Raw genomic sequence first — 12,350 nt, forward strand, 5'->3', positions numbered from 1 at the left:
CTGGAGCTGGCATGTTTGACTTAACTATTACCGAGTTCTGGGATGTTGGAGTGTAGGAAAATATTGTCTATACCTGTGAATAAGGCCTCAACCATCAGAATGTTTTTTTTTGTTTGTTTGTTTGTTTTTTTTTTAAGATTTTTTTTTTTTTTTATTAATGATAGTCACAGAGAGAGAGAGAGAGAGAGAGGCAGAGACATAGGCAGAGGGAGAAGCAGGCTCCATGCACCAGGAGCCTGACGTGGGATTCGATCCCGGGTCTCCAGGATCGCGCCCTGGGCCAAAGGCAGGCTCCAAACCGCTGCGCCACCCAGGGATCCCCATCAGAATGTTTTTAAAGAGAGCAGAAGCTGAGTTTGAACTGAATTCAAATTTCATGCCAGTTGCTAGAGAACTTTTGATTTAAGAAAACTGTTTTAATGTGGTTTTTCTAGGGCTTGTTGGGATATGTCTAAGACCTAGTTCCTGTCCGTACTGATTAAGTCTAGTGGTGGGGAAGACCTTAGAGAAACATAAATGGCTCTATGGAATCAAATGTTAAATTTTTATGCCAGGGGCAGCCCGGGTGGCTCAGCGGTTTAGCGCCACTTTCGGTCCAGGCCGTGATCCTGGAGTCCTGGGATCAAGTCCCACGTTGGGCTCCCTGTATGGAGCCTGCTTCTCCCTCTGCCTGTGTCTCTGCCTCTCTCTCGCTCTCTGTCTCTCTGTCTCTCGTGAATAAATAAATAAAATCTTTAAAAAAAAATTTTATGCCAGAAGTGTTCAAAGAATGGTTTGTGTGAGCTGGAATAATTAATGAAAACTGAAAACTTTCTGAGGGAAGAGTATTCTGTACTGAGCTATAAAGTATGGGAGTAGGATTGGGATCTCAGGAACAGAGGAAATAACAAAATTATGAAGGTGATAGTGAGTTGAGTGCATTCAGTGGACAGTAAAGAGACCCAGACAAGTCTGACTGGAGAGCAGGGTCCATGGTGGGAAATAATGTTTGGTGAAGTTACAAGGGGCCTTTAAAAACTGGGAAAGGCACATTAAAACCACATTGAGATTCAATTACATAACCACCAAAATGGCTAAAATTAAAAATAGAATGTCAGGTATTAGGAGGAATGAAGTACAATTGAAATTTCCTTACTTTTTTTTTTTTTTCCTCTCTCTCATACTGGTGAATATATAAGTTCCTTCAACCATTTTGAGAACTGTTTGGATAAAAATGTCCATAGTAGCTTTATTCATACTAACCCAAACTGCAAACAACTCTCATGTCTCATGAACAGGAGAGTAGATAAACCATAATGTGTTTACACAGTGGAATACTACGGAGCAGTGAAGAATGGATTAGTAAGCCCACTCGTAGGCATTATGTCAACCAAAGAATCAGACACTAAAGAGAATATGCTGACTGATGAGTCACTGAACTCTAGCTCTGAAACTAATAATACACTATATGTTAATTAATTTAATTTAAATTTAAAAAAGAATGTGCTATATGAGTCCATTTATATGAACTTAAAGAAAGACAAAATTAATCATTGGTTATATAAGTTAAAATGCCACTTACCTTGGGGGAAGTGTTGGTTATTGATTGCAGAGGATCCAGGGAACCTCAGGAGTCCTGGAAATGTTTCATATATTAATCTAAATGGTAGTTATATGAGTATAAGTGTATGTGAAAAGTTGAATAGAGTTGTATGTTTCAAATTAGTCCACTTTACATACCTACTGAATATGTTATGTCTTAGTAAAAAAGTGAGAATAATAAATTAAGTTTCAGAGTTTAGATTTGTTGTGGGAGGTAATACGGAAGCATTATGGAATCTTCAATAGGAAATGACTTGAAGAAACTAGTGCTTCTAAAATTATTCATCCTCTAATGATATGGAGACTAGAACAGTGTTCAGGTCAGCTATCATATCTAGATCAAATATAGTGCTAGATGTTATAGGAGAGACAAAACATCCATGACCTGGTCCTTATCCTTAAGAATTGAAGTCTTTTGGAGGAGACAAATTATTTGAAACCCAGAAAGTTACAGTGATAAATGCTTGATTTGTGGGGGTATGGAAATGCCACTGAAATCAGATCTGAGTTCAACTCCTAGTTCTGCCATTTATTAGTTTTCTGACTTCAGTCAAGTTATTTATTTCCTTGAATGTTGGTTTCCTTATCTGTAAAATAGGAATAATATCTACTACTTTTGTTGAAAAGATTCAGAGATGTGATATTCAAAGATTATAGTACAATGCAGTAGACATTTAGTAAATGTTCCCTTTTCTTAAACCCTGTACTTATACAGCGATACATATTTTTTTAAAACAATGTATCACCTTCATTTAGATCATGGTTCTTGCACTTATTTGCTATGTGGCCTTAGGCAGTTTACTTAATCTCTCAATCTTTTAGGAGGGAAAAATGGGAAGGGAGATTATACCTTAAGAGAGAGTTATGAGAATTAAAAGAACCTAGCGGATATGCAGTATCTAGCACAAAAGAAGCACGCTAAATAAATATAAGAACCATTTCTCTTGTATGTAATGGAGTATACAAATGTGTAGTACAGGGACACTTGGGTGGCTCAGTGGTTAAGTGTCTGCCTTCGGCTCAGGTTGTGATCCCAGAGTCCTAGGATCGAGTCCCACATTGGGCTCTCTGCATGGAGCCTGCTTCTCCCTCTGCCTGTGTCTCTGCCTCTCATGAATAAATAAATAAAATCTTAAAAAAAAATGTGTAGTACAAATAATGCAGGTAATAAGTGATGAAATTGAATCAGGGTAGTAACTGTGGGGTGGAAGAAGAAGCTGATCTTGTTATATTTTAAAAAGATAACAGCAAATTTGATATAGCAGAAGAAGCCTTTCTATACTGTGACCTTTTATAAGGTATCTCTGTATGCCTCTATTTTTGTCTTTTTATAAGATGAAAATGATACAAAATATATCCTTGGATTGTAATGATGCTAACTTGAAGGTGTGACATCATTAAAAACTTTGGTAGGGTCTCAACCCAAAAAGTGGTATCTTCCCTTGAAAGTTATTCCAAGCTCCAACTGAAAAGTGAATGCCTTTTCTATGAGTGGAGACCCCGTCACAATCAAAGGAAAACCTAGATACCTAAAGGGAAGAAAATCCATTTATGATATGTGTCATTATTTGTCACTTGAAATATAATCAGCAGAGTAGCAACCCAGGTCTTGTTGGGTATCAGTGGTGAGTGGTTTCTTGACTAAAGTTTAATTTGCAGGGCAAATACTAAGTACTGAATATTAACATTTCAGAATTGTATTGTTCAGTGTTTATGAACTCACAAGTCAACTGATATCAAATCCTGGACCTCAACCTTCAAATTTCTGGAACAATATTAGATTTCCTGTGAAACTTCTAGCTTGATTTAGCTGCTAATTTCTAGTGTTTCCCAAGCTTGAGGAAAGCAAAGAGGTAAAAAGTAAGGCTTTTCCCCAGCCATTGCTCATTTGTCCTTCTCCTTTCTTCCAGATATTCCGAGTGGTGTGCATTTGTTTGGGTAATCCACCAGAGACATTCACCTGGGAGTATCGAGACAAAGATAAAAATTATCAGAGGATTGGTCCCATAACACCATTGGAGTTTTACAGGGAACATGTCAAGCCACTCTTCAATATGGAAAATAAGGTTGGAGACTGGCACTGGCAGCCACTGGCTATTTATTTTCAAATACCTGTTGACTACAAGGAAAGGTCTAAGATTCTTTGCTTGGTCATCAAACTAGACACTGAACAAACTTTTTTTTCCTTTCCTTTGAGGTATTTTATGTATGTAATGATAAAGTTGGTCATCTGAGGATCTGTCATCTTTCCCCATTGCTCCTCTTCGGAGACTTTTCTAACTAAAGGCCAGCGGTCAGTTTAATTCCCACACGCTCCTCCAGTTTGGTCCCAGAATTATTCTAAGGTGCAAGCCAATGAAAGGAGATGAAGTGTTTCTCACCATGAGTTCCGAGCATCTCTGTACTGTGGGCCTCACTGGGGACTTTCTCATAGAAAGGAGCGCTGTCCTTAAAGCACTGTTCTCTTCAGGTTTTTCCTGTTCTCTTCAGGTCTTCTCCAGCTAACTAGCAAGATGATCAGAGCCTCTTACTCTATTGGCATTTCGACCGTCTTACAAGTGGCTTTGTTTTAGGAGTGGAAACTCAGCTTGGTTGCTGTGTTGCCAGGAGTTGAGCCTGTCTTGTAACGTGAGAGCAGGAGTCTTATAGTGACAGGATCTCTATCTTGCCATGTTCAGGGCATACAATTCGTCAGAATTAGTTTGGAGGTAGTTCTAGTAGGAAAAACAATTAGATGCAGCTCCCAAAGGGTGTACCTTGCACTAACTAGGTTATGCAAGAATCTCTCTTCACATGACTTTGCCACCTTTTGTTTCTTTGTTATTTAACAAGGTATTTGTAGTGTTTTATTCTTGTAGGCAGAAGTGATGAGTTTGATGCCCATGTATGAATATAGAGGAAAGGTGTCTGCTTGTTTGACATTCCTGGTTTTATGTTCTAATCAACATGCGTTAATCTCAATAGATTTGTTTAGTGAATGACCCTCGGCCGCAGCACAAGTACAACAGAGTTTACACAGTGGACTACCTAAGCAATATGGTTGGCGGGAGAAAAACTCTCTATAACAACCAGCCCATTGACTTCTTGAAAAAGATGGTTGCTGCCTCCATCAAAGATGGAGAGGTTGGTGTCTTTTCTGGGTCTTCCTCATTGGGGTTAAAATTTCTTCTCTACTTATTTGATGTAATAGGCAGGCAGGATTTATGTTGACTCTTTTTTCTTCTTTCCTCTGTTTCTAGGCTGTGTGGTTTGGCTGTGATGTTGGAAAACACTTCAGTGGCAAGCTGGGCCTCAGTGACATGAATGTGTGAGTACAAGAGATTTAAAATAGAAAATCATCTGTGGGCTATTGCTGTTGGATTGCACTCTTGGTATGAAATGACTTAGCTGAGGTTCACCCAAAGATGAAGGTTGGCCTGAGGGCGGTTCTATCTTTTTCCATCTTTTTTTTTTTTTAAGATTTTATTTATTTATTCATGAGAGACAGAGAGAGAGAGAGAGAGAGAGAGGCAGAGACACAGGCCAAGGGAAAAGCAGGCTCCATGCAGGGAGCCCATTGTGGGCCTCGATCTCGGGACCCCAGGATCACACAAAGGTAGGCGCCAAACCGCTGAGCAACCCAGGGTTCCCCCCTATCTTTTCCATCTTGTAGAGTTTAAGGACTCACTGCATAAGCTCCACATATGTATATGCTCTAACCTGGGAAGTCAATATCATACTTCATATCTGAGTTGAAATTATTGCATGTTCCTAAAAAACTATCCTATATGAGAAAAGCACTTTCATTATTATTATTATTTTTTAAAGATTTCATTTATCTATTCATGAGAGACACAGAGAGAGAGAGGTGCAGAGACACAGGCAGAGAGAGAAGCAGGCTCCATGCAGGGAGCCCAATGTGGGACTCAGTCCCGAGTCCCCAGGATCATGCCTTGGGCCAAAGGCGGCGCTAAACCACTGAGCCACGAGGGCCGCTGAGAAAAGCACTTTTAAAAATGAATTGATTACTGTGTAAATCTGCTCAGTACATTTGAGGTGCGATGAAAGGTTTTCTACACTTCTTGTTTGCTATTTCTTCCTTCTTAACTACTTCTCCTACTTTGATGCCTTATATATTTTGTCTTTATGGCAACTAGAACTAATTTACGTGCATACTTTAAAGCATGCCTCCTGTTTGCTTATGGCAGTGAAGGTTCATTTGCTAACTAAATCATACAGAATTCCCTATTATGCCCCTTTTGGTTTCTTATTGTTACTTTTAAGAAGTTGAGTAAATAATTTGACATTTAACAACAGAGAAGAGAAATCTGCTAAAAGAGAGAATTCATGATTTTTTAAACTTTGACAGATATTCTCTAATCTTTTTGACATTATTTAAATTTTACTGTCAGCAGTGGTCTAAAGGAGTTCAGAAACTGGGTGGTTCAGCTCAGAAGAGATTTTTTTTTTTTAGAGTGGGAGGGGCTGGGAGGGGCAAAGGGAGAGAGAATCTTATGTAGGCTCCACACCCAGCATGAGACCAATGAGGGGCTCAATCTCCTGACCCTGAGATCATGACCTGAGCTGAACCACCTAGGCACCCCACAGAAGAGACCATTTTTAAAAGAGGTTACTTCAAAAAAAAAATTTTTTTGAGGTTTTCTTGCCAAATGATCATCACAAACTTGTCAGCCTTTGAGATGGGAAATTTGTTGACTTCATATTTTCCTCAGTACTCTTGCCACACGTAGAGAATGGAATCCCATTGAAAGACCAAATTCTGGGATCCCTGGGTGGCTCAGCGGTTTAGCCCCTGCCTTTGGCCCAGGGCATGATCTGGGGTCCCCAGATTGAGTCCCATGTCGGGCTCCCTGCATGGAGTCTGCTTCTCCCTCTGCCTGTGTCTCTGCTCACGCTCTCTCTCTCTCTTTCTCTCTGTGTCTCTCATGAATAAATAAATAAAATCTTAAAAAAAAAAAAAAGAAAAAAAAAGAAAGAAAGACCAAATTCTGCATGTGTACCATATTCTCTGAAGAGCCACAGCCCATATTTGGACTGTAGAACTCCTTCAGTTTCTTTTATGTTCCTTTTGCAACCAGAAGTCAGTTTTCCCCATGATTATACTGTCCTTATTTTGTACTACCATGCTTTTTTACAGCTATGATCATGAGTTAGTGTTTGGTGTCTCCTTGAAGAACATGAATAAAGCTGAGAGGCTGACTTTTGGTGAGTCACTTATGACCCACGCCATGACCTTCACCGCTGTCTCAGAGAAGGTATGACCCTCAGCATGCTTATTGCAGTGTTTGCCCAGATGGACCTACGTTCTCCTGTAGACTGTTATCCAACAGATCTTCATTCATGTGATTTCTGTTAAAAGTTAGCTTCCAGGCAAGACATTGTACATGCGTCACTTGGGGTTTGGCTGCATGCTCAGAGGTAATAAAAATAGGAACTTTCCATGAAGAGTAAAATTTGGGTCAAACGGGAGTAAGGAAGTAACAGCTTTTCTGTGACTTTGGAAGTTCTTGATTTGAAGAGAAAACCTGAGGGAAAAGATAAGTTCTATTTATAAGGAATTAAAATGTACCCTGAAAGTGTTCATATTTTGATGACTTACGTTTTCAGAGTTACCTTCTTTTCATTTGTCATTCAGATTCTTCTGCAATAAAATGTCAATACAGTAATTTGTGGACTCCTTGCCCATTATAGGATTTATACAGAGCTATTCAGAAAATTGGACGTAAAGTATTTAGAATTTCCTATGAAATACTCTGAATAGTAGTATCGCTATTTCTGGAACCATGTATTGGAAACAATAACTGAAATTTTATCTTTCATAAATAAGCTTTCCCATTTCTAGGCTGTAGAGTATATATTTCACTCCTGTGCTCAGGGATCATGGGAAGAAAAGACTTAAAACTACTTTAATTCTTTACCAACACAAGCAAAAGTGTTCTTTTTCCAGCCAAATTACTGGATAGAAAGTTAAAGAGTAACTACCTTGATATTAGAAGCAAAGTGTTAGAAGGAACTTTTCATAAAATGCTATAAGAAATAGAACAAAATACCAAAGTAAGTAAAATACTAAAATACTTAAAATAAAATATTAAGTGGCTTTTATTTATTTATTTATTTTTAAGATTTTCTTTTCTTATTATTATTCATTTATTCATGAGAGAGACAGAGAGAGAGGCAGAGACATAGGCAGAGAGAGAAGCAGGCTCTCCACAGGGAGCCCGATGCAGGACTTGATCCAGGACCCTGGGATCACAACCCTAGCCAAAGGCAGATGGTCAACCAATCGCTGAGCTACCCAGGTGTCCCTTAAGTGGTTTATATTTATATATTTGGGCCTACCATATTGTAAAATTCAGTGTATGTATAATATACTCAAATTATTTAGAGAATTATTAAAAAACAAAAATAAATGAAAAACCAGTATTTTCCAGGAGAGGTTCAGCTTTTTATCATTTTCCATCTCTATTATACTCCTAATTTTGAGAAATAAAAATCATACACACCATGTCATTTTCTCTGAAACTTCCATTCTTTGATTGGTATGGCTTATTAACGTGCCATTTTTTTCCTCAGAGAAATGGAGCTACTTTATGTGCTAATAGTATAGAGCTGAATTTATGTTATCATAACTGGAATTCTATATTGAGATCTCTCTGATCCCGCCACTTTGTGTTTTTGGCTACCAATACTAGTTTGTACTACATTTGAATAATTATGCAAAGGTAAATGGTAGTAGCTATATTCTAGGTTATTTTTCTTGGTTGCTGATTTCTTGGAATCTGTGTTGGAGGTCCAGGTATTATACCATATTTGTAGATGACACAGAGAACAGCTCTATCTAGGTCATGCAGGCAAAGGAAAGAAGAGGAATCAATTGCAGACTCATAGTAAATGACCTTAGGTGGTATAGATTCTAACGGTGATATTTAAAAGGAAAGTAAAAATGTACTACAATGGGGAAGTAGAAAACCAAAACAGACATCTGGTAGGCTAGCCCAAAATATATAGTTTAATTGTTGTTATTATTTTTTTTTTTAAGATTTTATTTATTCATAGAGACAGAGAGAGAGAGAGGCAGAGACACAGGCAGAGGGAGAAGCAGGCTCCATACAGGAAGCCTGATGTGGGACTCGATCCTGGGTCTCCAGGATCACACCCCAGGCTGCAGGCGACGCTAAACTGCTATGCCACCGGGGCTGCCCTAATTATTTGGTTTTGAAGGTACCCGGGGCCAAGATTAAGGGGTAGGACAGATAAGAGTGTTTGAAACTTGTTAGTTTGATAGTTGGCTATTTCTGAGACTGAAAATTATTGAGAGCTAAGAAAAGAGTAGAGTTAGATCCCATGTAGATGAGACTCATGCAGTTATATGCAAGTGGGAGTTGACAGATGAAATCATTAGGGGCCAGGGCTCTTCTCAAAGATTTGAGTTGTTTTGACATCAGCAAATGCCCTGGGTAAATGTAAAAGAAAAAAGTCTTTTCCCAAATGGAGCCTTCCTCTTGTCCCTTTCTGTGTTACTATAGTAAAGGTTATAAATGAAGGTTATCATGATAACTATCATTGTCCTTTTAAGAAGATTATAATTGAGTTTATTTTATTAATGAAGATAAAAGAGGGAGAACAATAGAAGAACTGTCTGGATTTTGTTTTATGAAAATAGTCTTTTTACTTTTGCTTTGCCATTTAATCTCTATTGTATTAAATTCCATATTTATGTAACTGAATCAATAAAAGCACACATTTGGGGAATATCATTACTTGGTTGCATTGAGTAGAAAATTAGACAGTATGATGAGAATGTGTTTGTTTTCTTTTAAAACTCTGACCAGGTCTTAGAGTCATTTCTAAGATGAATACAGTAGGAAGCCTTTACAGAGACTGCTGATTGGTTAAAAGCAAGGGTCCCTGGGTTCAGATGGTGTTGACCACTTTTAGTAATTTGATATTTCATATTGTCAGCTAAGTAGCACTTTAATATGTTTATTTTTAGCATCGAATATAAAGGAGAAAATAGTATTTGTTGTTAGGTTTATTGCATTTTTACTCCCAAGAGAGTTAAACGCCACTTTTATTAGATCCCCTTAGTTATAGTAAAGAATATATGGCCCTGATCACGTATATCATAGCTGTATAGAGAAGGCTATTTCTTCTGAGTGGCTGAAGAAGAGCTGAAACTATATGATACTTCAGCAGGAGGGATCTGTTTCAGACTATACACTGTTATCCACTCTTTTGCAGGATGATCAGGATGGTGCATTTGTGAAATGGAGAGTGGAGAATTCATGGGGTGAAGATCATGGCCACAAAGGTGAGCTTAGTCTAACAATGCTAACTCAGGGTGACTGGAGTTTTCACTACTCTCTGCCTCCTAAGAGATATGGGTAAAAGCTGCTCTGGTGTAGAGCATTTTTTTAGTAATTAATCCATTGCATAGACTATTGCACAGAAAACCTGAGGATCTCGTTTGCCCCCTTGATCTCTGACCGACATGGTATGCCTGAAACCCCCAAGTTGATTCTGAGACCAGTATGTGCTGGTCTTCATTGTAAATCATGCTGACCCTACCAAACCTCTTTGTACCAAAACCACTTGACCAGTGAGAAGGTTGAATTCCCTTTGCCAGGATGCTTTCCTATAATGCATCTGGTGTATTTTCATCTACTGCACAAACTCTCTAGAAAGTCAGAACCTTCTGAATGGGAGAATGGGATTGGCAAGAAACCTTAAGCATTTGTTGGAGTCTCCTTAGACGTTGTGAAGTCCAATGACTTCTAATGGTTACCATTTAGAACTATTCTATTCTGACAAATCAATACCCAGGCAGAAGTCTTAAGGAGATTATAGTGATTGGGCTAAAAGCAAACAGTTGTAATATATGAGTCGTAGAAAAGTAAAAAAGGGATCCCTGGGTGGCGCAGCGGTTTGGCGCCTGCCTTTGGCCCAGGGCGCAATCCTGGAGACCCGGGATCGAATCCCATATCGGGCTCCCTGCATGGAGCCTGCTTCTCCCTCTGCCTGTGTCTCTGCCTCTCTCTCTCTCTGTGTGTGACTATCATGAATAAATAAATAAAATCTTAAAAAAAAAAAGAAAAGTAAAAAAACACATATATAAGCAAAATGAAGAAAATAAAAATTTAAATTAATCCTATCACCCAGAGATCACCATCAATTAACAGCTTAGGGTATATTCTTGCAAATTTTTGAGACCCTACTTTTCAAGACAGTTTTTCATAGTTTAGATAAAAGCCTTTTAAGGTTTTTTTTTTTTTTTTTTTTGTATTGTTGGTTTTTTTAAAAAAGATTTTATGTATTTGTGCGTGCACGAGAGAGAAAGAGAGAGAGAGAGAAGGAGCAGAGGGAGGGGCCAAGGGACAGGAAAGGCAAACTCCCCACTAAGCAGGGAGCCTGATGTGGGACTTGATTCTGGGATTCCGGGATCATGACCTGAACCGAAGGCAGATGTTTGACTGACTGAGTCACCTGGGAGCTGCAAGGTGTTTTTATGCTTTAAGTTTTACAGTTTCTAACCCAAAGTGGCAACCACCATAGAGTATTATGCAAGTGAGCGTGTATATTCACTTGTGTTGGTGGTATTTTGTAGCAGCTCTTTCCTAGAGTCCATATTCTTAACATTTAGCCAGTGGATTCTGACTAGGAAAAATGCAATAACCACAGCTTACTAGACTAGCTAGAAGACTGAGAAGAAGTAGGTAGGAAATTGAGTGAGATACCCAAACGTTTGGAATCAAACTTCATTATACATCCCACCAATCAAGAATCAGCCAGAAATTTCCTTACTAAAAAAGAAAAAGAAAATAGAGATCTCAGCAACTCTTTCTGTTACCTGTTTAGATAGTGGTTTCCCAGTTGTGTTTTTTAGTATTTCCAATGGTAAGAGGTAGAAGAGGAGGAGTGCAGAGGTTTGGGGGTGAACACATGGGACATCAGTCATTTTTATTTGAAAACTGCTATTTTAGAAATTGAGCTTTGAACTTGAGTATGCTGTGATTCAGCAGCACAGGCCAAAACCTGAAAGCCATATAATTTGTCATTCCCAGTCTTTTCATCTCCCCGTGATGTGATCCTTGTGAATTTTGGCTGACCATCCTTGGGATCTGCTGTGAAACTCAGCAGCTCAGTGTTTCTGTGTAAACAAATACAAGTGCTATTCGTGCATTTCTGTTCATCAGCAGTTGGGTGTACTTCTGTGATTTCTGCGATTGTTTTATGGTTATATGGTGCTTGTTATATTATGAATTAAAGTAAGGTATTTTTTAAAATTAGCGATTCCTTATATGATGAGTTTTAAGACAAATACACATTGGGATCAGGTGGAAAAGGTTAGAAAGCTTAACAAACCTAGCAGAAAGATTAAGATAACTCATGATATAGTTACATCTGCAAATTGGTAGTAAAGAAATGAATGCAAAGGGATAGCTTGCCTTGAATTGGAAGGATTTGATATTTGTAATATTTTATTTTATTATTTTATTTTATTAAAGATTTGTATTTATTCACGAGAGACACACAGAGAGAGGCAGAGACACAGGCAGAGAGAGAAGCAGGCTCCATGCAGGGAGCCTGATGTGGGACTCGATCCCGGGACCCCAGGATCACACCCTGGGCTGAAGGCAGGTGCTCAACCACTGAGCCACCTAGGCGTCCCAATATTTGTAACATTTTAAAACATAAGATATTGCTTCATATGCACTTCTGTAGCTTCTGTTTCATTTTTGGTCTAATTTGGTCCCTGTAATTGGGTTTGT

At 38.6% G+C, this 12,350-nt stretch overlaps 1 protein-coding gene across 1 annotated transcript in view; it reads left to right on the forward strand.

The window, feature by feature from the left end:
* BLMH (bleomycin hydrolase) overlaps positions 1-12,350 on the forward strand; it is a 48,514-nt gene that overhangs the window by 20,926 nt on the left and 15,238 nt on the right. Inside the window, exons 7-11 of the mRNA XM_077851858.1 lie at positions 3,492-3,647; positions 4,546-4,704; positions 4,821-4,888; positions 6,719-6,836; positions 9,823-9,892. Coding sequence (XP_077707984.1) covers positions 3,492-3,647; positions 4,546-4,704; positions 4,821-4,888; positions 6,719-6,836; positions 9,823-9,892 — 571 coding nt within the window. The remainder of the gene's footprint in view (positions 1-3,491; positions 3,648-4,545; positions 4,705-4,820; positions 4,889-6,718; positions 6,837-9,822; positions 9,893-12,350) is intronic.

Source organism: Canis aureus, chromosome 16 (assembly GCF_053574225.1).
Source record: "Canis aureus isolate CA01 chromosome 16, VMU_Caureus_v.1.0, whole genome shotgun sequence".
Lineage (NCBI taxonomy): Eukaryota > Metazoa > Chordata > Mammalia > Carnivora > Canidae > Canis > Canis aureus.